At 49.6% G+C, this 27016-nt stretch overlaps 1 protein-coding gene across 1 annotated transcript; it reads right to left on the bottom strand.

Moving 5' to 3' along the window:
• Positions 1-132: 132 nt before the first annotated feature.
• On the bottom strand, positions 133-27016 carry LOC144093744 (uncharacterized). Its single transcript, XM_077627424.1, is given in 9 exon segments — positions 133-1452; positions 3381-3535; positions 4400-4665; positions 9557-9663; positions 9783-9862; positions 10283-10913; positions 10916-12492; positions 12913-13025; positions 26593-27016. Coding segments are annotated over 8 exon segments (3090 nt in total). The 5' UTR covers positions 13019-13025; positions 26593-27016; the 3' UTR covers positions 133-1284.

Here is a 27016-nt window from a genome sequence, read left to right as displayed (position 1 = left end):
TAGCGTCACGAAAAGTCTTATTCGTTCGTTTACAGCACAAGAGAATGAAGCGAGTGCAGTCGATTCAAAGGCACACAACGCGCGACAAATCTGCAGCATGACTTGGGATGTACGCGGACGATTTAGGATTGAGTGGCAGAGCCAGTGCAGATCTTCAAGCAGCCACCAGTTCTCTTACATATACTAGAGAAGTAACAAAAGCTGCATCGTTTGGAAACGAAAACCTCCGAAAGCGCCGTTCAGCAAACTTAAACCCTGAAAGAAAACGCCACGCATCTGAAAACGGCATTCACTTTTATGCCACTCTCGAAATTTGGCCGTCTCAAAATTAGATTCGCCCGCAAGCACTGCAAGCTGTTAATGCCTTCTTTATGTTCCCGATCACTGTTCACCTCTACTCTATACAGGAGGCTTCGTATACAATATCCAAATACATTTATTTATTCATCCATTCATTTGATCCAGCACGCTTCGCTGCGCCAGATCTAAGTTGCCATTTTTTTCTGGCGTTACTTCTTGCTCTACGCATAACATTATATTTCTTAAAGTGCAATATATATTACACTTCAACTTTTTTACAAAAGGGAGCACAGACATCATAGTTATGTTTTATTGTGCCAAGTCATTTGTGAGCCTGTGGTCTTCTGTGTGTCATAATAAATAAAAACAATAAATAGGAAAGTGACGATGTCCCGCTTTCGGTCGATCCTAAGCGCCGCAGCCTTACTGAAACTATCCGAGTTCTCCAGAAGAAACGAACACCTGTAGGCACCGTCCGATTCACCGCATCGCTTCATCACACGTCAAACAGTCCACGCACAAGACAAGCACATCACACTGTCCTTTCGAAGCAACGCCGCAGGTGCTCCTCGGTGGTCATTTCGTCTCCGCTTCGATGACACCGAAGAACGATGAACGAGCCACTTTCGTCTCGTCCCTGCGATTCGAGGTCCACACGGTATACCTTGTATGAAGAAATTGCTAGAAAGGCTATGCCAAGGGTGAAATAAAAGGGCCGAAGAGACCAAGTGATATGAGAAGTGAGAACGACAGAATTGCCACCATGCTATCCTGGCTGCTGCAGTCGTGCAGAAAACAACAACTTCCCCGCAGACCTAACAAGCATGTTCGATGTAGTGAGCGCTACGCTGGCTCATGTCATGAATTAGTAGATTATGACGAAGAATCAAATGGGAGATCTAAGCTGAATTTGTGCCAAGTTTTTTTTGGTGACAGAAGAGGGAAGGAAGAAAGGATGGATGTGGAAGGGATGTCGACACGCGGTCATAACTTCTGGCCAGTGACACTGTCGATCCAGGGGCGATAGGACGAGGTGCGCATATAGACCCCAGGCATGTTGGGCTCGGCACATCGAATCCCGTGAGACACGGTGCCCACCAGCACCCAGCGTCCGTCATCTCGCACGAGGGTCAGTGGTCCGCCAGAGTCACCCTGCAGCACGCGCAAGTCAGAGATCACGCTGTTACGTCGTGTATGAATAACTTGTGGGCTAGCTGGAGCACCTTGCAGTGGCTCTGAAACGCTCTCGCAAGAGCTTACAATTTCTTCAGCAGGGGCCGATTTAAGCCGCACGGGAGAGAGGGAAACGAGAAATTTGCAATGAAGATCCACACTGGACTCCATTTTGAGAAAAAAGTAAAATACATGATTCAAGTGAAACCGACTATCCGTATTAACCGGCCCCTCATACTTGTCACACCAGCTACCTTATTGCAGGAAAAAAAAAAACATGTGATACCGAACGTAAACTTGCTTCGATTCTAAGCATTCTTTCTTAGTTCAAGTGTGTCTTTAAAGGTCTGTTGAGACAATGGCGGAGTGGGCATACCACCATGGGCATACCACCATGGGCATACCACCATGGGCATACCGCCATGGGCATACCGCCATGGGCATACCGCCATGGGCATATCACTATAGGCATGTCAATATAGGCATATCACTATAGGCATATCACTATAGGCATATCACTGAGCACGGTTCGGGGTCCCACTGTACCTTATAAGAAAAATAAAACACTGGCCACAAGCACGCAACGACTTTGTACGTGACTGGGGCTCATGAGGGCCCTTTGTAAGCTATTTACACTGTGTAATGTTTTTCGCATAAATTTAGGGCGCGAATTACCGCCAGCCAGTCCTTATTTCAATTCGAATACAATGCAGCGTTGTGCATCTGGGTGAGCCACTTTTCATCCGTGCTACAGGGACACGTTGATACGAGTCCAATGATATAGAAGTACAGAAATGTCAGTTCAGATACGAGGAAGACATGATCTGTGCAAGAAACACGAATGACCTTGCCTTAGAAAGCACAGGTGCCATCAATTCGCCTGCGCATTGCATTGATTGTTTCGTGCAAGTGTCGACATCAGCAGATCAGAATATCAGACAAGAGAACTAACCTAGGGAAAAAAAAGGGGGGCTACATAAGCGATACACCTGTAACCATGTTCGGAGCGAATATAATTTCTAAGATGCTTCCCTACAGGCTCTGAATAGGGTGCAGTTACAGGAAACATACTGTGTACGAGGTCGAATAGCCTATATGCACAAGCAACGGACAGAAGCTGCAAGTACACCGCCAGTCCCGTCTCCCTCATCTTTGTGTCCGCCGTGTTCCTTCGGCTAGCAATGGCTGTAAAATAACAGATTGCCGAATGAAAACCTTAGAACACGAAAGTATCTGCGCAATAATTTTTCAGCTCCAGCTAGGGCAATGCGGTGCCAAACTCAGCGGTGCCCAACTCAGCGGTGCCCAACTCAGCGGTGCCCAACTCAGCGGTGCCCAACTCAGCGGTGCCCAACTCAGCGGTGCCCAACTCAGCGGTGCCCAACTCAGCGGTGCCCAACTCAGCGGTGCCCAACTCAGCGGTGCCCAACTCAGCGGTGCCCAACTCAGCGGTGCCCAACTCAGCGGTGCCCAACTCAGCGGTGCCCAACTCAGCGGTGCCCAACTCAGCGGTGCCCAACTCAGCGGTGCCCAACTCAGCGGTGCCCAACTCAGCGGTGCCCAACTCAGCGGTGCCCAACTCAGCGGTGCCCAACTCAGCGGTGCCCAACTCAGCGGTGCCCAACTCAGCTGCGTATCGTCTCTACTTCCCTCGACCCTATACAGATGCGCTGTTTTAGACTTAAAATGAAGGGCATTTTTACCTCAAGGCTGTGCCAAAACTTTTTTGGGTTAAACAGCAAAATCATTTTGCTGAGTCTCTGCGGTGTGCGTTAAGAAATATCCTTTGTAGTATCGAATAAAAACTTGCCGATGATTCGCTTTCAATTTGGTAAACCTCGCACAGCCGTGGCGCGTAAATCGTGACATTAAATAAGTTGCGCAATATTTGCTCATAGGCCGCGTACCTCGCAGGAGTCGCGGTTTCCCCGGTCGTAGCCAGCGCAGACGAAGTTTTTCTTGATGGACTTGATGTGTCCGGCCTCCATGAACATCTGCTGGCAGTGGCTGTTGTTGAGTATGGGCACCTGCACGTACTGCAGAACGTTCGGCACCGACCCTCCTGCACACGAAAAAAAAAACACTTTTAGTAAACGACTTCTAATGATTCAGTAAGTAGCAGCGTTCATTTCTTTTATCAGGGAGCCTTGAAATAGGCAGGTTACGTATGTCGTGCAACGAGACTTGCTTATTGGCGGTAATAACTACTTTGGTCTTAATTAGCATCTCTTCAGAATCAGAATCATGTTTATTTAACATCATGACGATGTAGGGTGCGCCGACAAAAAGCCAGTGAAAGTATTGACGAGGCCGACGCACCCTGCAGAGGCATTGCAGTGGTACACAACATGATAGCACTTTCAGAGAAAAACAACATATTTTCCACTAGCTATACATCAATTTACACTCTTTATTTAATTTATGCGGGAGAGTGTAGATCAACATTTTATAATCATAATTTGCTCGGATCCTAGGTACAAACGATTTCAATGTCATTCGTGTAGAGTACTTGGGCTCTTGCATTGTAATCCTGACAGCTTTACCATAGGGCAATTGTTTTCATAAGCACTGGCTTTATACCGCCGTCGGAGTAAATTTTCGTGCAGCTGTGGCAAGCGGACGATTCGACGTTCATTGATCGCTTTGGTGTGCCCTAATCGAGGAGCATTCATAACATTTCGAACAGCTTTCTTTTGAAACAGATACAAGGACTCCGTTTGTAAAGCTTGGCCTATTTGTAAAAAGACAACACCCTGAATGAATCCAACTTTAGGGCTTGGGCAGGCGAGTGTGCTTATCAGTCTGAATAAGCACATTTTGTGCTTACTTTGTCTGAACCTCGCCTGTCTCAACCTTGCTAGGCAAACCGTACGTGCTCTACTGTCGGCTCTGCTGTCTACCTAAACGGAACTAGTTTGACGCGTACCGTGCGACAGCTTTCCCCATCCGGTGACGTAAGACGTCCTTCCGGTGAAGTCCTCGTCCCCCTGCGGCAGGCAGATGGGCACGATGTGCGGCTGGAAGACGACCGGCCGCTCCAGTTCGAGCAGAGCCAGGTCGTTCTCGAAGGTGGCCGGGTTGTAGTGGCGGTGCACCACCATGCGTCGCACGGGGATCGAGACCGGCTTGAGCCGCTCGTAGTCGCCCGACAGGTCGTGCTCGCCCAGGATCACCAGCAGCGACGAGAGGAACCTGCGCCGGCTGCCCGGTCTGAGCACTGCGACTGGCGATGCACATCCATGCACTACCATGGTGGCTGAATAATCAGAGTCATATCTTCTTCTAGCATTCTCAGTTTGAAAGTATGGTTTTTATCGTTACAATACTGCTGCGGCACTGCGGGCTGCCATAAAACGAATGGAGCTTGTTCATACGCAAGCATTGGCAAAATTTGTGGTCAGCGCCATGCTACGCCTAGATTACCCCACTGCAGACATGCATGCGTGCTCTTCAACGCTTTTATCTCATGCATACACAAGGAAAAATCGTCACTGAAGAAACCTTTATGCACTATTTTCGTTACGTCACCTGTAAGCACACACGTGGCACCACCGATCACATAGCGTGTATAACGTGCCTGCTCTGAATTCTCGCCGGTTATTGGCGTCTCGACGCTGGTATTTGGTTTCAGTTTCATTTACTTTTAAATAGTGCGAGGCGTTCTAGGTGGTGTCGGTCAGGCGGATGCAGGAAACGAGGACGCTAGCTTTAGCAAAAGCATATAGACATTTTCTGAACGCAACGAGCCAACCACACAAAAGAAAACACGAAAAAAAAACGCAGACATTGAAAGCACGTGCGAGCGCGGACAGAAGCGTGCGCATGCGAGGCAGGCTAAGAATCGTGCTCAAACGCAACAGAGAACACATCACACGTGAAAGACACACTGCTCGTTCCAAAAAGATAAAGCTGCAGTATTTCTAAGGAGTCTCTCTTTGATCACCTCGTCAGGCTATTGTGCATTCATAAGAAGATAAAATTTATCTTTCGTCCGGAGTATTTTATATAATCCTGCTTTTCTCCTTGTGTTTGGCTGCGTGCAAAATTAGTGCTAGTTTGTAGCAAAGCAGTTATCGATGTCGCACTAATTGCAAGTTGTAATCAGATATAACTCAAGAACGCAGCGGATATTCCCCGTCAAAGGACCTATCCCCTTCCAGCCAATGGTGTCGGCCGATTTCCATGACCCTGTTAGCGTGACAGTGCAGAGAGCGGCGCCAGAATGAAGCGAGGTGTCTTTCCCCGATCATAGAGGGTAGTGATTATCCCCTTTCATCTGCGACGTTCTATTTTGTCGCGTTAGCAAGGTCACAGGATCGACCGGCGCCATTGGCTGGAAAAAGGGTTCCTTTGACGGGGAAAAGCCGCTGCGTTCTTGAGTTGCGTAAGGAAGTGCCGTTTTCATAAACTTGTACGGCCTGCATGCCAGATGAAATGAGCAACAGCGCCGTGGCACTTAGAAGGCGTGGGTTCGAATCCCACTCAAACCTATACCTTTCGGCGTGTACTATATTTTGTCGAGCTTTTGTGACGTGCGGACGGAAGGACTGACGGAGGGACAAAAATCTGCAGACAAAGAGAGGTGAAAATGTAGCCGTTAAATGCACTACTGCTTAAAGAAAGCACACACACACACGCACGCACGCAAATACAAGAACATTCAGGACGATATGAAAATGTGGCCGCTCCAGCCGCTAATGGTTAGAAAGCTCAATTCTGTGCCCAGATTGATCACCATGACTATCTGTTATTGCTTCTGTAGTATAATGTGACTGATCAAAAAACGTTTATGCACAGAAATTATGGACAAGCCTATTTTTCAACGGGAAACAGTTTATGTACGCAATCTCTTCATATATCGTACAATTTCGCTATAACAATCAACATGCCAGCAGGTCTCTCCTCGGCAGGTTTTGATCTCAAGATTCAATATATCGTCAAACACGTTCCCAATTATGTTCTACGGCAGTCTTATCTGTTCAATGAGAGCGATGGACAAACTTTAAAAGAAAGGTTTTGCTATGAATGGAAATAATGGACCATTACCTTCAATATTTCCATAACAGTATGCTAAAATATTCTACTGCTGCCTTACAATGAAAAAAATCCTCGACTTACATAAACGTAATGCTAGCGCCTATAATACTAGATATAATACTACTCATAATGACATTTATAATAATAGCGTTCTTGAATGCCTCCCCTGTAGTTCAGGAGGACATAGTGGATCAGCAGTTGAATTACGTTAACGTAGTACATAGCGAATCAGATTAGAATTCTAGCGCCAGAAGCAATTTAGCCTGGCTAGGTAGATTTCGGTAAGGGCGCACGCGGCCGCATCCAACTTGTTTAGTTTATAGGCCGGCTCTGTCTATTCAAGGCTCACAGAAATAGCCCGAAGCAGCAATGTTTCTTGACTGAAGCCCATTGTTTCGGCTGGTCACGACCGAATGTGTATGCAGCTGGCAGAGTCCTCGCAACCTATTCGCAGTTTCAAGCGTCATTTGTATGTGCCGTGATTTCAGAAAAGTCCGTTTTTTTTATTTCGTGGAACGCTTTTAGCGAAGATTTATTTTTTAGTGTTCCGCCAGAACTCGGCGCTTAGCTTCGCAATTGCGGATGTCGTTTTCGAGGTGGAAAAGTTTTTTTTTTTAGAGAACTTCGTGTCGGCAATAGAAACATTTAGTTAATCGTATGCACCGCTCACTGCGTTGCGTGCACTATAAACAACGCAAGAAAGACACTTTTAGTCTGCCGTGCCGTAGCGCCTCTCAGCTGCACGTGTAAGCAATGACGCCGTCTAGTGACAAGACGTCAAGGCATATCACCGCTGGATAGTCATCATCAGCCTGGCTACGCCCACTGCAAAACAAAGGCTTCTCCCGTGTCTCTCCAATTAACCCTGTCCTTTGCCAGCTGGTCCCTCTTAATGAAAAATGTGTACAGGTTTGAATAGGAGACAAATAGGATTATGGCACATTTCGTTTAACATTATAGGATGAAGCTTCCAAAGCGATTCAGCCTTTGAGTGACTCCTTAGTGGAGGGCTCCGTATAACTACCATTACCCGTGGTTAATTACCGTGCACTTACATCACACAGTGCATGCAAGTCGTGGGTTCAAACCCGCCCACCACGGTAGCACTTCGATGAAGGAAAAATGAAAATTCCGTGTACTGTGCATTGTTAGTGCCTGTTAAGAACCCAAGGTGGTCGAGATTATCCGGAGCCCTTCATTACGGCGTCCCTCAGACTGAGCCGCTTTGGGACGTCCATCCTATAAAGCCAAGCCAAATGTGCCATAATCCTATTTGCTGACCCGTTCAAACCTATATACATTTTTCAGAAGGGGGACCAGCGGTTATCCTGCTTTCGCATTACATGCCCTGCCCAAGCCCATTTCTCTCTTAATTTCGACTAGAATGTCACCAATTCGCATTTGTTCCCTCACCCACTCTGCCCGCTTCCGGTCTCAACGTTCCACCTATCATTTTTCTTTCCATAGCTCACTGTGTTGTCCTTTACTTAAACAGAACCCTTTTCGTTAGCCTCCATGTTTCTGCCCTGTAGGTTAGTACCGGTCAGATACGCTGGGTAGTAGAAATTTTTATCCGTAGCTATTGACAACAGGGGTGGGTGCATTGCGAGCTTTTTTTTTTTGTTTCATGAAGAAAAACTATGCAAATAGAAGTATAACAACCGAATAAAAGCTACAGTACTGCTTCATTTAGGAAAACACTGCATTTAGTTGCGCCGAAGAGCTAGAATATCGCCAAATTATCTGAAAAACAGGGGCTAGCTGTCGCTTGTAACTCTTCGTGTGGGCGGCAGTACGAAATAAAACCGAACCGCTGCCATTTTGAGCGTGTTGTCGCGTCGAAGACTGCAGCGGCTACATGTATTTATTGCGAAGCGGGCGAGCAGCCCGCCGTTATCTTGTCAACGCACCGCGTAACGTGCCCGCAGCGCTCGCTCGCTATGCTTTGTAGCGTGCGTACGCCCGCAAGACGGGGTTAGATACGTACCGTTCTGCGCATGAGTATTCGTTACCCGCAGAGTCGCTGCGTACGCCCTATTAAAAGCGTAATGTGCGTCGCCGGGCTCTCAGTGCATGGCACCTGGCAAAGTAATCCTTGAACATTTTCTTTTTGAAGCCGATCGTTTGGCTGGCGCAGCAAGTGTATTGTGACAAAAAGATTTTATGCATGACTGAGAAGACGGCAGGTGTTGTGCCGGCTCCACTTTGCAGGAGGGCGGCGCTGCTCTTATTGATATGTCCGGAAAATCACGCGAAATGTCAGATGCCATTTTACAAACTGGTGGTTAGCTGTAACAGCACCCACGTTCACGGTGTGGACGTAACTCGGAAAACAGCTGCCTACGCCAGAGTCGAACATTGCAAGCTCGGTTGCTTCCAGTTGAGCAGTTTACGCATTATGTTGTGTTGGAGATGCGAGCGCAAAGAAATCTTATTGAAAATTTGAAACACTTGCTGTTCGCGTCGGCGGTATCACTTGTCATCACAAGAAATATCTCAATACAGCACTTACTGTCCTGGCGAAAAGAAGAAAAAAGTTGGAGCACTTCTCAGTCTCGGGCAGGCAGCAATCTAGCCGCAGTCCCATTCTTTCGAAATCTTGCCATTAGTAACCAATGCCGACGCCGCCACCCGAATATGGGGACGATCGGTTAGTCGGAGACTCGGAGTGCGCCAACTAATAATGTAATACAATGGACTGAAAAGAAACATTTTATCATTTACAAACGATCGACTTAATGACACTATGCGAGTTGTGCGCAGCAGAATAAATTTCGCAAAGTTCCCCAACGTGAACACTCCGGTACCCTCATTTTCAAGTTTGTAGCCCAGGGGTTTGCTTTTGAGCCACATCATGTGCATTGTAAGGCATCCTCCGGGATCAAAACCTGCTGAAAATTAGAAGACTTTTGGCCCTACCTCCTCCAACAGGTCACTGTATCCCCTCCAATGGCTTAGCTAAGCAAACCCCCCGGACTACAAACTTGTGAAAAGACTTCCATTAGAAAAGAAAAAAAAAACGTAAAAGCGCTGAGCGCGTTCTTACCCCGGCTGGCAGTGGGCCGCAGTGAGCGCGTACCTGTCGCTGATCAAAACGCCGCCGCACTTGTTCTTGATGAACAGGCCAAGCCACGTGGCTTCTTTCACGAGCACCTGCAAGAAGAAAAAAAATGAGTGAAGAGCGTGACACTAACCCGAGATGCGTATCGAGCATCCAACGTCGAGCAGTAAATAAGGAAGCAGGAAGGACTTGCGTCTAGTGCAAAACGTACTTGCCACGGCCATTCACCGAAGAACGAGTTTCTTCCGCCGACGATCCGGCCCTGGGGACGTAGCGGCCTGACTCCGCAGTCTTCGTGGGTCAGAAGTGAGAAGGAAAAAAAGTGGATTGAAAAGAAGGCGCATAAAAATTGACCAGCATGAAAAGGTTCAACGCTATCTCATCTTCAGCAACTAGAAGTTGCGGGAAGCGTTTAGATTGCGCGCAAGCGCAGGCCACGTAACACTACGCATGCTGGCGGGATGTGAGCGACAAAATGAGAGCAAAGAAAACATCTCTAGTTAATGCAGTAAAATTGCAACGCGTTTGTAGGCAATTCCAAAGCACGAGTAATAGATTTGATGCACTGCGCTTAAGACGCTGCGTCCTCTTCGGAGATGGTGTACGCAGTCGCGCAAAGGACTGCACGGCATTCACAAAGAGCGGAAAAGCGGAAGCCGAAAAGAATGAGCGGAATAAACGTCCCTGGAGTGGGACGGCACTGTGTCTTACGTTTGCGGTAGTCCCAGTGCTTACTGCTCGCCTCGGCCGGTCCCTCTGTGCTGTTTGCGAAGCCTGGCGCTGTTGTCAGCTTCGTGCTCATTGTCGAGGCATGCGTGAAGGTGCCCGGCGCCGGTGGCATCTTTGACGGGGGCTTCGGGGTACTCTTCTTTGGCGGCGACTTGATGGGCAGCGGTGTCTTTGTGGGCTTCGCGGGGCGGGCCGGCACTCCCAGGGCCGGCTTCATGGGCTTCGGGGTGCTTTTCGGCTTCGTAGTCCCGGTTGTCATCGACAGGGTCGTTTTCGCCGGTAGCGGCCTGCTCGCGGTCGTGGTCGGCTTCTTTGTGCGTTCGGGAAACTTGGACGTCGTTTGAAGAGTCGTAGACGTCGATTGAGTCTGATAGGTGATGGCGGGCGTCGTGGAAGAGTCCCAAGAAAGCGTATTGCTCTGCGCGGGCTTCGTTGTCATCTTTGTCCTCAGGGGAAGTTTAAAGACGGTTGAAGGCCACAACGTCTGCTTGGATGGGTATGTCAAATGGTGTATGTAGTTGGAAATGGTCGTAGGAGACTGTGGCGGACGCTGCTTGGAGGGGATCGGTTTGGAGACCGCCGTATACGGCCAGGGCTTCGTTTGGGTTGTTATGGCGAGCGTGTTTTCAGTTTCTTGGTCGGGGTAGATGGCGTAGGCGTAGAAAATGGCTCAGTCGAAGACGAGACGACCGTTGAACCGACGTGAGAAACGGTGACGTCCGAAACTTCTCCGAACGACGGGTGTCCAGTTGTGACTCCGTACACGTGCTCCGTTACGGTGGGCCGATCTTCGCCGTCGAACTCTAGGGTGTACTCCATAACGTTTGGTGTAGGCGGCGGCTGCGCTGTGTTCGTCTCAGTCAAATCGACAAAGCCAGGATGTCGTGTCGGGTGAATGTTTTCGCTAGGCGTGGACAAAAGTATGCCTAACGCAGTGTGGTACTCCGGGGTCTTCTCCTCGGCGTCAAGATCGGAAAGGTCATTCAGGGTTGACGGTGGGAGCCTGCTGACAGCGTGTGACGTATAGCCATCGGCCGGTGATGAGAGAGTGTGGAGCGGAGGCCGAGACGACGGTGAATGAGTGGAGGAAGGTTCGTATCTTGTAGGGGCGGTCTGCCACCAGGCAGTTGTATGAGGCTTGTACTTCTGCCCCAACGTACTGTGCGACGAAACGGCAGTTGGAGGCTCGAACGCTTGCGCCGGCGTCGTTTGAGAAAAAGACGTGCTCGTAGAGGCGTAATTTTGCGTCGACGTACTTTGTGACGAAGAAGTGCTCGTGGAGTCGTACTTCTGCGCCATCGTGGAATGCGAGGAAGCTTCTGTCTGCGTTTCGTACATTTTCGTCGGCGTATGTGGCGGTGAGGTTTGCGCCTGTGAGTATGTGCTCTCCTGCGTAGTCGTGGTCGTTGCGTCGGACTGGACGGCGAGCGCTGTGGTTTTCTTAGCAGGCTTCATGGTCGCGAGTGTCGGCCGCATCTTCATCGCAGTCGTGATTGGTCGTAACAGCGGCCTGGCTATCAGAGAGCTAAGCATCCCAATAGGCGTGCTCGCGAGCACCGCCTGCAGTGTGGGCCGCTGTACGTACGTTGCCGAAGGGACAAAGGGAGAGGGGCGCACGGCTAGCTTAGTCGGCGTGAAGAGGACGTTGGGCCGCGTCATCATCCACGTGGTCACCGCAGGCGTGGTGAACCCTGGCGGCTTGTGGTGGTTAGTCACCGTTGCAGCCGCAGCCAGCGGCTGCGTGGAAAGTGCGGTCACCGGTCGCTTTAGCGTCGTCGGTAGCCTCAGCAATGACCACAACGGGGTAGGTGGTCTTGGCCTGGAAAGCACCGTGGTCGGTCTCGCTGCGACTGTCGTGGGTGCTTCCGTAGTGGTGGTAGTCGTGCTGGGGGGAAGCCGCGACGCCTCTGGGTGTGTGTCCGAAGTGGACGACAGGGAAGTGGCGTCGACCGTGACGATGGTGCTCACTTTGGACTGGTCTTGCGTAGTGTGAGCACTACTGGCCTCAGTCCAAGCAGCGGTTGGGGCGTCTGCTGCGGGGGGAAGTTTGCAGCATGCACCCAGCAGGAAGCCATCCATGCAGGCGGACAGCATGGTGCCTTCCTGCCGGATGCATTCCCAGTTGAACATGCAGAGGCCGGTTTCCCCTTGAACGCCTTCGCATGGCCTCCTCCCGATGGTCCACTGCCTCCCTGCGGTCGGAAGTAATGGTGAAAAAAGGGGTCAAATTTATAATTACTTAACGGTTAATTTGTTTATAACTTAACTACGACATGCGTCATAGTATACATCGCTATTCTATACGTGAAATTCATTAATCTGCTCAGCGGCCTCATAAATCTATCTATTTTGTTTCATGCACGTGTTTCATGCACATTTCATGCACGTATAAGACGGAGCACAAACTCTCCCTTCGCGTAAACCCTGTTAGTAAATCGCTGTTAAAAAGACTTGCAGTTACGACGCATAATTGTAGCAGACGAGACAGTATAAGATTAGGCCTAAAGAGATAGGCCTGCGCCCCGACCACTGCGGCATCGCGGGTATAATAGACGACAAAGCAAACGCTGCAACGACTTAAGGTAGTCAGGGTATACGAATGTCCCACTCACAGGGCGTAGCAGAGGTGTAGTGCTTGGACGACACCGGCAAAGGGGCCGCTTCGCAGCTGCACAGCCAGGCACTGGTGATGATCAGCGCTGTCCATCGAGTTTCCATCACGCTGCTGAAAAATAGGGCGGAACACTGTTGCGGAGAGGCGCGGCAGTGTTAACGTGCCAGCATCCGTACCACGTGTTATCCCTATCACTGCCAGATTGAACAAACCACGAAGTGGTTTACTTTGCTGACTAATACACGTGTCGAAGTCGAAACATCGAATCACTTGCAAGTGAGTACGTGTTTCTCGTATTGAACGAGTCTTCTCACCTTAGCGTCGTCCAATCGTTCTGATAATATAAGCACTTATTCTAGGCGCAGTAAGCAAACTTGACGCTCGCAGTGGCTAAAATGAGGAAAGACATCTCAGTACGCCACGCTTCTCGTGCGCACGTTGCTCCGTGCGTGTGTTGAACTACGTGTGATGTGTAAGAGAGAACACACCCGTTGTCAACCAAGCGCCCCATTCGATCCGTTAGCTAAGGAACGCCCCGTGCACTCAAAAAGGGACAATTTCATGTATTTGTGAACAGCGAACTCCACAACACTGCTGTGAACAGAAACCTCTGGTCGACCTCGTCCATCCTATTACTAGCCTCCCCTCCATTTTACTGGTATGTACAAAAAACTGATCCCAACAAGAAAACTTGGTATAATGCAGCGGCCTCGTGGTGATCCTGTTATTCTGTGACGTTCATCAAACTCATCAGTGCGTAATGATGACCACGCCTTTTCTGCGAAACGATGGGCTCGACAGAGGGCACTTGATGCATGTCTGATACAGCCGGTCACACCTGACTGCTTATCCTCTTTATCACCTAGAATGACCCACTGCAAGGATGGCAGATGGCTGTCTTGATGGAGTTTAAAAAGTGTGCGTACTTAAGGCAATATGTTGCACCATCATCATGAACGAACCTCTGGACAAAATATATGACTTCTTGTTTGTAAGACAGTTTTGCCATTCGATATGCGCATCGAACATAAGATAGTGTTGATCGCGCACTACAGTTATATTAGCAAGGCTGTCACAAAACTGATCATCGTGACAAGCTTTACAGTTACCTTCTCAGTCCATGTCCTATCCCACGCATGACAAAACACTGGAACCATATTCTATATTGAGTCGTCGCGATTGTTAAAGTTAACGAAGGACAACTGCGTGTAATTATTTCTCTGAGTAAAAATTCATTCTTCGTCTTTTGTTGGTATGCTGCCGTTTGTCTGACAGCAAGAAACGCATTAATCGCATAGAAAATCGGCTTTTAGGTAACGTTTTAACGCAGTTAAGCGGAGTAGACGTGCGAACACATGTGTTTAGCCTGACTTGCTCATTGTTTTGCTTTTCTGGGTCGTCGGCGCCTCTGGCGACGATATTAGACTCATTTTAAGCTGATCTGATCTGTTCGCGCCTCAGATGGTAGTTGATGAAGACGACGTGCAAAGCACAGCGCCAGAGTGTGTTGCAGTTTAATACGAGGCGTGATCGGCTGCGGCGACAGCATAGTGCTCTCGTGCCCTGGCCAGCGAAGCTGATCTTTTCGCGCCGGCGTGGTTTCGAATCCCACTCGCGGGAACATTTGTTTTATTCCTTTAGTTATTGAGGGTCAAGGCTTCAGCGATGGCCCGGCTTCTACAGCTTTGGTCGTGAAGTACAGCCTTTGTTCTGAAATCTTTGTGCAAGCCGATACAAACTCGCGACGTCCTTTACGAAGTGGATGGGTTGCCCCCGTTTTGAAGTGAATGCCGATGTATTGTAGCCTCTGCGTGTTGTAGGCAGTATAGCCACATGCAGTGGCTAGGCCGTCTGCGTGGCTTGGCTTGGCTGCGCTACTGCGCGCTCACGTGAGGCTCGCGGCGGCGGGCACGTGTCTCGTCTCGGCGTCTCGTGCTCGTGCCGGCATTCGCCGGGCTGGAATAAAGGTCTCGCTTTCCTCCACTCAACATGGCGTCAGAAGTAACGCAATTCCCACAGTAAGCCCAACCGGGCCTGTTTCCTCTCGCTCGGACACTTATCTACGGTGGCACACGTCACAGCAGCGTCTACGGCCTGGACTACGCGGCCAGTACATGGCGTCCTTCGTCATTCAACCGCCCGAGGGCTTCTGCTTCACGACTCCTGCCAACTGGCCGAAATGGAGGAAGCGATTCGAGCGTTTCTACACAGCTTCCGGTCTCTGCGACAAGTCAGGGTCACACCAAGTCGACACCCTCCTTTACATGATAGGCGACCAGGCTGAAGACGTCTTCGCTACCTTTAAACTCTCTGGTGAGAACGCTCAGAACTTAGAACTCGTCCTAAAGCAATTCAACAGCTACTTCGTGCTGCGGCACAACGTCATTTTTGAACGGGCACGCTTCAACACGAGGGTCCAAAACGACAGCGAATCCGACCAAGACTTCGTAACTGTGCTTCACACGCTTTCCAACCATTGTGAGTACGGCACCCTCCGAGAGGAACTGGTTCGAGACAGACTGGTCGTCGGCATTCAAGACCAGTAATTGTCAGCGAGACTGCAGCTTAACGCCGATCTTAATCTTCAGAAGGCGCTCGAGAGTATCAGGCAGGCCGAAAGCGTTTGTCAGCAGCAAGCGGAGCTTCACCCCGAAACGCTGACCGTCAACAAAGTTGCATCAGGCAGACAGCAAGTCAGGCATCCCACGAACGCTGCTCACGTCGACGGCCGAGAGCACTTTGAATCAAGGGAACATATGCGTCCAGCTGACAGCGTTCCGACATTGTGTCGTTGGTGTGGGAAAGAACGACATCCGCGTTCATTGTGCCCAGCGCGGACACGGGTATGCAGGGGCGGCCACAAAAAGGCCACTACGCGTCTGACTGCATGTCACGCCGGGTTGACATCGTTGAAGAATCTGGACCCCACAGCAAAGGTGGATTTATCGGAACCGTCTCGTCCTTCGAGTTTCCTTCAAGACCGTGGGAGAGAGTTGCAATGGACCTGTTATTCTTCAATAACCACTGGTGGTTAATCGTGACTGATTATTACTCCAGATATCCGGAACTGACTCGTCTAGAGAAGCTATCATCTAGTACCGTGATCAATCACTGCAAATCAATTTTCGCCCGGCACGACATTCCAGGAGTGGTGTTCTCCGCTAATGGTCCGCAGTTCTCGTCTCTGACTTCGCTAAGTTATCTTAAGAATACGGGTTCAAACACGTCACATCAAGCCCACAATACCCTCAGAGCAACGGGCTCGCTAAGACTGCGGTGAAAGTCATCAAATCTTTTGTGAAGAAGACTCAAGACCGGTACCTGACCCTCTTGTCCTACAGGTCAACTTCATTGAAAAATGGCTACAGCCCCTCTGAACTATTGATGGGGAGGCGGTTGCGGACAAAGACTCCTATGAGTCCCGGAAGGCTTGTTCCCCGTTTGCCAGACGCCACTAAACTTCGGAATTTTGAAACCCAATACCGCGAACAGCAGCGAATAGATTACGATAGACGACATGGCGAACGGCAACTTCCGACCCTTCTGGAAGGAGATGAAGTCTGGGTTACAGACTTAAAGCGAAAAGGGAATGTGGCGGCGGCCGCAAGCGAGCCTAGGTAATATATATAGTTGACATTGGGAAGGAATCTTATCCCTTTTCTCAAGCCTGCGGAATAGGAGAGTGACAACCAAGACGTCGTGTACGACGAATTTCTCCCTGGGACTTCAGTTTCTCAAGAAGATTCACAACCTGCGCTGACGTCTCCTACGAGTAACCTCTCCCTGAGACTTCCGTTTCTCAAGAAGATTCACAAACAACCTGCGCTGACGCCTCCCACCGGCACACCAGGTGTGGACGTTGCGTCATTCCTCCCAAGATTTTGCTTTTCTGTCAGGGGAGATGTATAGGCAGTAGCCACATGCAGTGGCTAGGCCGTCTGCATGGCTTGGCTTTGCTGCGCTACTGCGCGCCCACGTGAGGCTCGCGGCGGCTGGCACACTTCCGGGCGTCTCGTGCAGGTATTCGCCGGACTGGAATAAAGCCGTCCGGTTGGCGTCTCAACGGTCTCGCTTTCCTCCACTCAACACTGTGATCCGCGACGAAAAATCATTGTCGACGCACACATTTCACTAGTGAAATCGGTCGGTGATCACTGCACCTGTATTACCGTTTTTGGTCTTTCCTAGCTTATGGATGCTCCGTTTTTGTGAGAGTTGTCCCTGTGTTTAGAACCCGGCACCATGTCTATACAGGGCAACTTCACTTTCCCAGAATGTCCCTTGAACGATTATTTCAAAACGCTCTGCAAAGTGTCATAGACTAACGTGCTATAGCATTTCCCTATTTGTGTGCAACTGTTTGCATTATTTTTATTTTGTCTTTTTTGTCTCTAACTAACCTTCAAGCATTAAGGTAACTTAATAACGCCAGCTCACTCCCCTTTGCATAGCGCTATGCATAGGCCGTATGAATAGATTAATAAAAATCAAATGACTGAGCATAGACCAAGCATGCCGATAAAAAGACTGCATAAGTCCGGCCGCAAAATGAAACAACTGATTTTTTTTTTGTGGTACAAGGAACGTGTAAAGAGCCAGACCCTGAAAAAAAAAAGAAAAAGGCAGTGCCACGCGAAGTATACTACACACAGCCTACAGAACGCATATTCCACATGGCAGGACCCTTAGGCGTGCGCTGCGATGCAGTCACAGAGCTCCAGACAAGAGTTGTGGTTAAAAGGTACTGGAAAAGAATACCTTTTTGTCTGAAACGCAGAGACTATGGCATTTTAACATTAATTCATTCATACCTGCCGCGCCCGAAGGCATCGCTGGGGGGCAGTTGATACATAACGTTTGCGTGAGGACAATGCAGGGAAATATGGCATCGCTTGAAATAAGTGAAATAACAAATAGACGCCACTTGTCCAGTTCAGAACAAACTAAGCGTAAGTAGGCAGGTATGGAAAAAGGGAATCAACTCAAATTTTACGGCGTGAGCTGTTGTACGGAGCCCCCTTAGACGCGTCACGCCATTGGTCACACGAAGCTATGCAATAGTAGATCCTGTGTTTCTCTCTCCACCCGAGCGGCTGCAGCTCGGAAGCGAAGTGCTCAGTGAGGGATCTCCTCCAAGATTTCCTCTGCGGGAAACTGAAAAGCTAAAACGCGCGGACGGAGCAGCAGCTGCCCTGCTGGAACAGGGGGCGACGAAGACCTCGCAGCAGCGAGAATGGCGCCGGCGACAACGCGTAGAGAGCGAACCTTCAACTTCCGGAACCGCCGTCGCGGACGAGGTTCGCGCTAGGAGGGCCGCGCTTGAGCGGGACCTCAGGAAGCGTCAGCGCGAAACAGCCGCAGCCGCCGCCCTGGCGCCGGCTCACGCTGATTGTTTAACTGGGCCGCTGCCTAGTTTAGCCATTTCGTTTTTATCTCCTGCATCCCTAAAAAATTCATGGTTATACAAATTCCCGTCATCGGAATGCGCAGTATCGTCTTATTCAACTTCAGTTGGGCCCCTGTCGCAACATATAACAGCTCGTAGCGCACTTAGCATTGTATATATTTTGTCTAAATAGCGTGATCGCTCACCCTGAACACCAAGCGCGTTATGTGACGGGAGTGAACTAGTTCACAGCGGGCAGAGCAAAACCTGCTATACCAGTTGGCGAAGTAACGATGTTGCGAGAACAACCGGGAGAAACATCCTTAATCAGTCCCTGATTGCTACGTGCTTACGGTGGATTCATCTTTGCTAATGATTAACGAGCTCTTGTAGACATCAATACCTACCGGATCAAACTGTCTGGTATTATACTGTTTACTCGTATTTGTTAATTAGGTACCTGTGTCTGTAAAAGAAAATTCAGCGGCTGACCTGGAAGTAATTGTTTCTGTTTGAGAAAGTACTAGTCCTGAAGTTTTTATTTATTTCTTCGTGATGTGTAATGAAGTCATTTTAAATAAGCGATTCATGAACAGAATGGTTGATTGACCTTTGCTGACGTGAGATATCCGAGTGGAAGTATTTGCACAACGTTTTCACTGCCATGAGTGATGTGGAGTTCGCTGACCTTTCCGCGAACTGGTCGGTCCTGTGTTCGCAAAGAAGGCCGCAGCAGTGAGGTCGGAAATCGCCAACAAAGGGGCCCGTCCGGTCCCTGCCTTTCCTTCGTGCGGCGGACGTCCTTGTTTACTCCGCGCCGTCACGGGCATAGCCCCTCTTAAGAAGCCTGACCATGTACAGGTGACGACATGTGTGCGTTGTCAAGGGGTTGCTGAGGCTTCGGGAATGCACGAGATACGGCTGAGCATTAGCCGAGTGGCCGGAAACCCACTATTCCCGTAACGACTGTCTTCTTCTCTCTCGGTGTGTTCTGTAAACAACTTTAGGGATCGCCTCGTCGGCATATGATTTTCGCGTGTGCGAAAGAGATAGAAAGTGGTAACGGCTGGGCCGTGGGTGCAGTGGGAGAGGGCGGTCGCGTTTGTGCTGTTGTGTATTTGATTGCAACCTCTCCTTTCCCAAATGTTTAATCAGTCCTCTTTCCTCAATCTGTGATTAATTGGTGGAAACCTTATTTTACTTTCCCTGACCACTGATTGGCGAGATGTGCCGCTTGTAATCTTATTGGTGGCTGTCCCCGCTAAGGGCGGAGACAGAGGGTTTAAAAGCAAGCGCGCTGGGTTGAACGGGGGCTAAATTCGTCTAATCAACGGTTTAGTCATGTAAATAGTTTTCTCCTTGCTTCGTTTCTTCTTGTTTTATTTATGTTGTAAATAAATAGTTAACCTCCTTTCTTCGAGTAACGTGAATGCTTGTGAGTTAGAACCACCGGGTCAAGAACCCCGATTTCATCATCAACAAGGAGTTTCCTCTCATCGCCACATGAAGGGGGAAACTCAACTAGTGATTTATATCGTTAAGATTTATACGCTTGCCGAAAGTCGGCAGCAGCTATTTTGGAGAATGCAAATTACGGACAGAGCCGAATTTACCAAAGGGTGTCTTTAAAATCTTGTTCTGAACAAAAAATTAGGTAATAAATAATGGTATACCCGGAACCGACAGCATTCAAATAGACAGCATGTACATAATCTACACTTGAGTCACGCTCACCACTAACACGAACTGCTAAGAATCTGCGCTTGCTGCCCCGAGCGCGTAACCTTGCTTGCTTTTCTAGCACATACATCTCCCGTGAGCTGGGATCTGTTCGTTTTGTAGCGAGCGCTACATTACTGCAACCGCTTCGCCTCTTCAGCATGGTCGCACTTTCGCCGTGGTCGCACCGCTCGGCGCGCCATCTGGCATGACGTCACTCCGCCGTTGCGCTCGTAGTGGAGCAGACGTCGCTCGCCTCGCCAGTTGTGCGCATGCGTAGTAGAGGGAGAGGGGCTGCCGCAGTGTGTATACAGTCGAACACCGCTACAACGAAATTCACGGGGTGCGCGAAAAATTTTTTTGAAGCGGAAAATTCGTTGTGGCGAAATCAGCCCAAAAAAACCAAGATCTTGCTGCACTGTTAAAAAATATCATTTATTTCCAAAAAAATCGGTCATCTTGGCTTGCGTCCTTTTAAGCCCCAACTCGATGGACACATCCTACGCGTACCGGCGGAGCGCCTACGCGCACGGGCGTACGCTGGATCCTGTCTGCGCATGCGCAAAGCGCGACGCGCGCGCAGGCGCGAGAAGAAGCAGATATCTGTCCATGTCAGATATCCGCGCTGGCGCGCGCGTCGGAAGCGGGGTCCGGTTTACAATAGGAGGACGGCGGGGGCTCTCGGGGACTCTTTTCTTTATGGCTTGAACCTATCCCAGGTTCCTGGAACTTTTCTTCGCGGTTTAAGTTGTCCTTTCAGCGCCCCCCAAATCCCTTTCTTCACGCTTGAAATTCCTTCGGTCGGCTCGAGAGGGAGAACGCCCCAGCACAGGGAGCATGGAGGTGTATGACTTTTTTCGACGCTTGGCACGGCGCGGCGCTGGGCGCGCAGGCGCTCCGCCGTACGCCTGGGATGTGTGCATCGAGTTGGGGCTTTAGTGAACAGCGTTTAGTGGACATCGTTGACAGCGTACTCTGTGAGATGACCAAGTCCGCTGCAACATCCACTTTTTTCCTGCCGCTGGATGCCGCGCTGGTATTTCGTGCCTGCTATTCAAGAGAAAAGAACTTCCGCTTCCTAGACAAAGTCGCCATGCTCGTGTCGATTGCAGCGCACAAGCACAAGTGAAAATAACAAGGGCGAACGCGCTGCTGCTGTTGCCAGGCTGCTGCGCCCTTTGGCGACGGATTGGTTGCGACTCTGGCTTGGAAGAAAACGGGAGCTTGCACGCGCGCATTGTCGCAAGGCAGCCAGCCCGATTGTCATCACCACCAAGCAATGGTGGTCTTCATGTGCGTTTGAATGAATGGATCAATTGGTTCCAGCGAAAGCTTAGTGAAGCAAAGCAGCGTGGACCTACGGAACTACACAGGTGGGCGTCGATATGCTTGTTTTATTGTTAGATTTTTAAACCCAGCTTCGCATAGCAAAAATTTTGTTGAAGCGGAAACGCGCGCCCAAAATGGTTCGTTGTGATGATAAATGTCTTCCATTACTTTCTATGGCGATCTGACGGGGAATTTGAAATATTTCGTTGAAGCGAGAATTTCGTTCAAGTGACATTCGTTGTAGCGGGGTTCGACTGCATAGACCTCCTGCATGTTTACAAACAAACGAGGTGGCGCTGCAGTCGCTAGCGGGCTCGCGGTAGGGAAAAGGCCAGGGAGTGTCGTCTCGGAGAGGTGTTGAGCGCGCGTTTTCAAGGCTTGTAGGCGCGTTTTCAGTTTCTGCGAATTACAGCAGTGGTTGATGTTTTCAACTTAGTAATTTCTTGAAGTACACGAGCTCGCGTTGGCCACGTGCGGCGTAGTCAGAGAAATAGTGGCCACTGTGCATTGTATATATGGTTAGTAGTAAACAGAAAGCGTTTCTGGCGTTGATTTCTACGCTAGGCATTGAATAAAATAGAGTTTTTGACACTCTGCTCTAGCTAGAATGATTTTACTTCGGCACAGTAGCGAAAGGATGTGCTGGCGTTCTTTCGGCGCAGCAGACGTGCGCTCACCGTCTGCTGACATGCGTAGGTGTCACGATGTGCGAAAAGTGGGGACAGTGTCGTGTCCCCATTCTCCTCTGTCTCCATTAGGCGCTGTTTTTATCCGCAGGATCACGCACCAGCCAGGCCGACTTCTCTCTCCCCTTGTTAAACTGATCGATTTGGTGAAAAAAAATTTATTTCTGGAATTATTTTCTTTCTTAGCCCTGGGGACTTCTGTTTCGTGACGAAAAATTACAGCAAAATATTCAGTAGAAATTTATAAATTACGCTGTCTAGATGCGTGGTCGTCGAAAATTGTGAGGTAATTTCTTTGATCTCTTTGAGGCTTTCTTTGAGTTCAGTGCCGCATTTCTTTGACCAAAGCGCAAGCGAGGAGGCCAAAAACGAGGGAATAAACGTTAAGGTTCGTTTTCTGACCTTTCACATTTTCGATGATTGGCATCATTCACACCTTCGGGATTTCGTAACGCATGAAAATAGAATGATTCTATTTGTCGCAAGCGATTCCTGAGACATTGAGGAGTGTAATTTATATCTCGATTTTTTCCTACACGTGCTGTACCATGTTCGTTATTTTTGTAAGCAACGTTTCATGTAATTATGCATGCATAAGTACATGATCATCTAAAAAAAGAACTAATAGCGTCATCATACAGAACAAAGCTTTGTGAACATGCTGGCATAAAAAAATTGCGTACATTCTACTCAATTATTTAATACCTTGAGGTAACTGACGAGGGTGTTAATTATAATCACCCAAGAACTGCACCACGTATAGCTAAAAATAAAGCGCATTACTGAAACTAGCGTAGTAATTTCGTATTTGCACTAAATTTAGTTACATATCGCATGCATAAATAACGAAAACACTTTTCATTGCCGCGTCCCCTCTCAATCTCGCCACGTGTCTGTTAGTAGCAAGCCTGAGGCTGCTTCTTTCCAAACAAGCTTCGCGATCATGGACTACATCATGAAACATGACGCATGCATGATGCAATGAAAAAATATGTGGCTTTTAGCCCACTTAAGGTACTCTATTCTAAGCACGCCAACATGACCGCGCTTAGCAGACTTCTGTCTACTGGAAGCAATTAATTACGTCGGTCGTATTAAAAAAACACTTTCAAGTAAATACCATAAAACGCGCCATTAAAACATGCTGTGCTATTAACAAAAGAACGCATTCCTTGGGGGCGAGTGAACCTGCCGGCGCCCCGTGCACACCGGCTCAAGGTGATAAATACGTGCGCAGCTACATATGTGCTTTTTTTCCTTGCGAAGTTATAAGCGTACTATGCTGATGTTCAGGTGAATGAACGCAGTAACTTACATGCTTATATTAAGTAAAGTGAGTGGCAGTGCCAATCGACTCCCATACTTCGCGTTGTACTACCGCGGCCCATTTCCTGTTAGCCAGTTTCCTAATGCGGTACTTATCTGCGAGAAGCCTATCGGGGCTATTTTAAATATACTTTTATGCTACTACGCGGATCCAACAGTGACGCAGCTGGTCAATACATGCTGCTTCTGAAGTGCGCAGGCATGATGCAGCCGCCGGTAGCTGAGGCAGCTGCGGTATAGGCACGGGCAGGCGGAGCCTGTTTTGCCTACCATGCGAAAGTCGCTGCTGACATCAGCGCCACCGCATCTTCGTGACGTCGCGGGGTTCGGCGGTTCGGCGTAGCGGGAGGCGAGCCGCAGCGTTTGTTCGGCACCGCGTCAGCGTCTCGTCTACCGGCGTCGTCGTCGCTCGGAGCCCGCAGGAGAGGGCGACCAAACACATGAAGGCATACGAACTAGTGTCTCCAGACGGGGGTGGGGAGACATTGTCGGTAAAGCCCCTCAATTATCCCCTCTCCGTAGCTAATCGTCCCATTCAGTGGCGACGGGAACCTTAGGGTACAGAAGGGGCGCTGCTGCCTTCGCAGAAACGGGCCGCGGCTTTTGGCCCCATCAATCTCCACAGGACACCGACGAAACTGCTCTGAATGTTATGGCTACCGGGATGCCTAGCCTCACTGAACGGGAGTTGGCAGTCATGATTGGTGATGTCAACAAAGATCCCAAGAGATACCCTGCGTTTCTTCAAGCCGCTGAAGAACGATTTCAGCTGGAGATGAACCACAGCGAAGCCTAAGCGTAGTCATGGCCTGTAGTCATGGCGCTGCCTACCAGGTTTAACCAGAGCTAAACCACAGCCAATTTTTTCTCTTGACCATCGCAGTGTTCGCGCAACATCTCTTTTCTTGCGGAACATGAACACAGGAAAAAAGTTCACGTAAGAGCGAGTACCAGGTTGGACATGCGGAGCGAAAGGAGCGCCTCTTCGGAGCCCTCGTCTCCCGAGAGTACCAAATAATAATAATTGGTTTTTGGGGAAAGGAAATGGCGCAGTATCTGTCTCATATATCGTTGGACACCTGAACCGCGCCGTAAGGTAAGGGATAAGGGAGGGAGTGAAAGAAGAAAGAAAGAGGTGTCGTAGTGGAGGTCTCCGGAATAATTTCGACCACCTGGGGATCTTTAACGTGCACTGACATCGCACAGCACACGGGCGCCTTACCGTTTTTTTCTCTAAAACGCACCGGTCGGGTTCGAACCAGGGAACTCCGGATCAGTAGTCGAGCGCCCTAACCACTGCGAGAGTACCAAAGGTACATCTCAAACTTGCGCACGTGCGAGCGATGACCTGGCGTCGCGACATGCCCGTGCCCCTGCTACGCCCCTCGCCCTTGTTTGCTTCTTGTGCACCTGAGTCAGCGAGGGTGAGGTGCGGACAAAGAGAGTCCTCTCCGGCGGGGTGCTGGAGAAGAAAAAGTGAAAAGAATTCCGAAGCTGGGAGAGGTTCCGCCAATTAAAATTCCACGTGCGCCGAGGCTTTGAGAGCCAAGCTGAAGGGTCAGAAGAGTCGTGTCCCACGGCCACTGGTCAACAGGCATTTGCAGCCGCGCGCACCCATTGTCGTGCCTCGTCAGTGGAAAAATTTTCGCGCTTACTCCCCCCCCCCACCCCCCCCCCCCCACCCCCCGTCCCTCTTGGCTGGTGCGCATGGCTTCTGGAAATTTGGCATCCTCAGTGATGTAGTCACAAACTTGAAGGAGTAGCTGGGAAACTAGTTAGGGCCTTGCCCGGCTCAACCGGGCTTCAGGTAACAAAAAAAAAAAGGATGGAGCAGAATATCCACGGTTTTAATCCTAAACCCTGCGAAGTTAGAGGCGGCCTTGACCTCGGCCTCGTGTTTTTTGCTGGGTGAGCGCAGGACCAAAGATCTCGGACAAACTTCGAAAGTTCGCGTCTTTTCCGGTAAGCGCTAGGATCTTGCTAGCACGCGTTTGAAATCTGTCTATCGGTTCATTGCACACGAAAATTCTTAAGAAAGTCTGCGAATCCTACTTAATTAAAGAGATAGAAATAAGTAAGCCGTCATTTGTAGTCAGGGTCCACTTAGATGCGCTAATACTTGTGCCGAAAGAAGTCTACCTCCTTCTTTCAACGTAACAAAATATTTTGTAAAATGCAATGTTTGCAAAATATAGCAAAAAAGAAGGTTGCTCCACTACACAGACGGCCACAGTAACATATTTTTTAGCTTTGATTGATCACGTTGCGTTAGTTCGGAAAAACTTCAACCTTGTAACACTGCCGTACAAGTTCTGCATTTTACTTCGTAAACTATTCTAGGTACGGGATTCTTGCTTTTGTTTGCCTGTACTAGTTTCTTCGCACTTTAACCATGTATAACGATGGCGGGCAAGTTTTGTGTACGTGTGTTATTTTTGCGACTCTAAGCGGCATTCTGCACAAAGTTCTAGTTTGCTATACTTTAAGTACTCCCTCGCTCAGCAATTCCCCCCACCCCACCCCTCCATGAACCGAGAGGAAATTAAAATAATAAATGTTAAGAATACCAATTAAATACTGCTATCAGTACCGGAATGAAGAAACGGCATGAGCGAAATTTCGCTAATTAACGGTAACAGTAAATTTCGTTGATGTTGTCGGACCGACATGAGCAGCTGCGCGAAAAGATAGCGAGAACAGAAGTTTATTTTGTCCGGTAGGGTTCGACTGTCGAAGTCATCGGGGCGTACTCAGAAGAGCGTACACACAGCGTTTTATAAACGATCCGTTCAATGTCCGTTCAATTTCATGGTTCCAACGAAGTGTTCAGTACAAAAAGTATGGTGGGGCAGCCAGAAAAAGAATGTAAACCAATATGCCCCTGCCTGTGCCACTAAGTATAACAGGCTTATATGTGTTCAGTACAGTTGCTTAACGACGCATATGCGCGACAAATACCGTGTTGTGGGCTGTTTTATAGGCCTGGATAATCTAGCCTCATCTTCAGCTAAGCCATATAACAACACTGCTACCGCGATTGCTTCATCACTCCAGTACGGTTCCACTGCACGTGCTATTTACTGAGCGTGCTTCAACAATTATCCTCGTGCCGAGTACCGGCCGTGAGTGCAAAGGGGAAAAACAAAACAAAGTGTGCTACTGAGATCTCACTGTACCACGCGGGAGGCCTCGTCTTCAGGGAGGGGCACAAATCAACACCGGCGGCTCTCACCTGTTGTGACTCGTAACCGGTGGCGCTGTTGCCCCGGGCGGCTACCATGTCCAAAAGACGCGGTCGTGGCGTTGACGGGGCGCACGCGCCGAACCAGCGGGCAACATCATCACGTTCCCGGCGCGGGCAACGCGACTTCCGCGCTGGCGGCCGGCGCTGCTTCGGCGACGAACATTCCTGCTTCTTCCTTCCTTCTTGCTGCCGTTACTTCGGGGCGGGGGCCGGCGCTGGGCCAGCGGGCCACCAGGGGGGTAGCACACACCACGACCTGCCTCCTCGTCGTTTGGCGCGCGCCTGCGAGCCGGTCGTATCCCGCGCTGTTATGTGCTCGGCGCTGCACCGTCGTAGTCCTTGTGGGCCGCGCCTCCTCCGCTGCTGCTGCTGCTGCTGCTCCTCGCCGGCGGTGATCGGGGAAGGGGACCGG

Source organism: Amblyomma americanum, chromosome 6 (genome assembly GCF_052857255.1).
Source record: "Amblyomma americanum isolate KBUSLIRL-KWMA chromosome 6, ASM5285725v1, whole genome shotgun sequence".
Classification (NCBI taxonomy): domain Eukaryota; kingdom Metazoa; phylum Arthropoda; class Arachnida; order Ixodida; family Ixodidae; genus Amblyomma; species Amblyomma americanum.
Note: the sequence above shows the minus strand (reverse complement) of the source record. Positions and strands in the feature narration are given on the sequence as shown.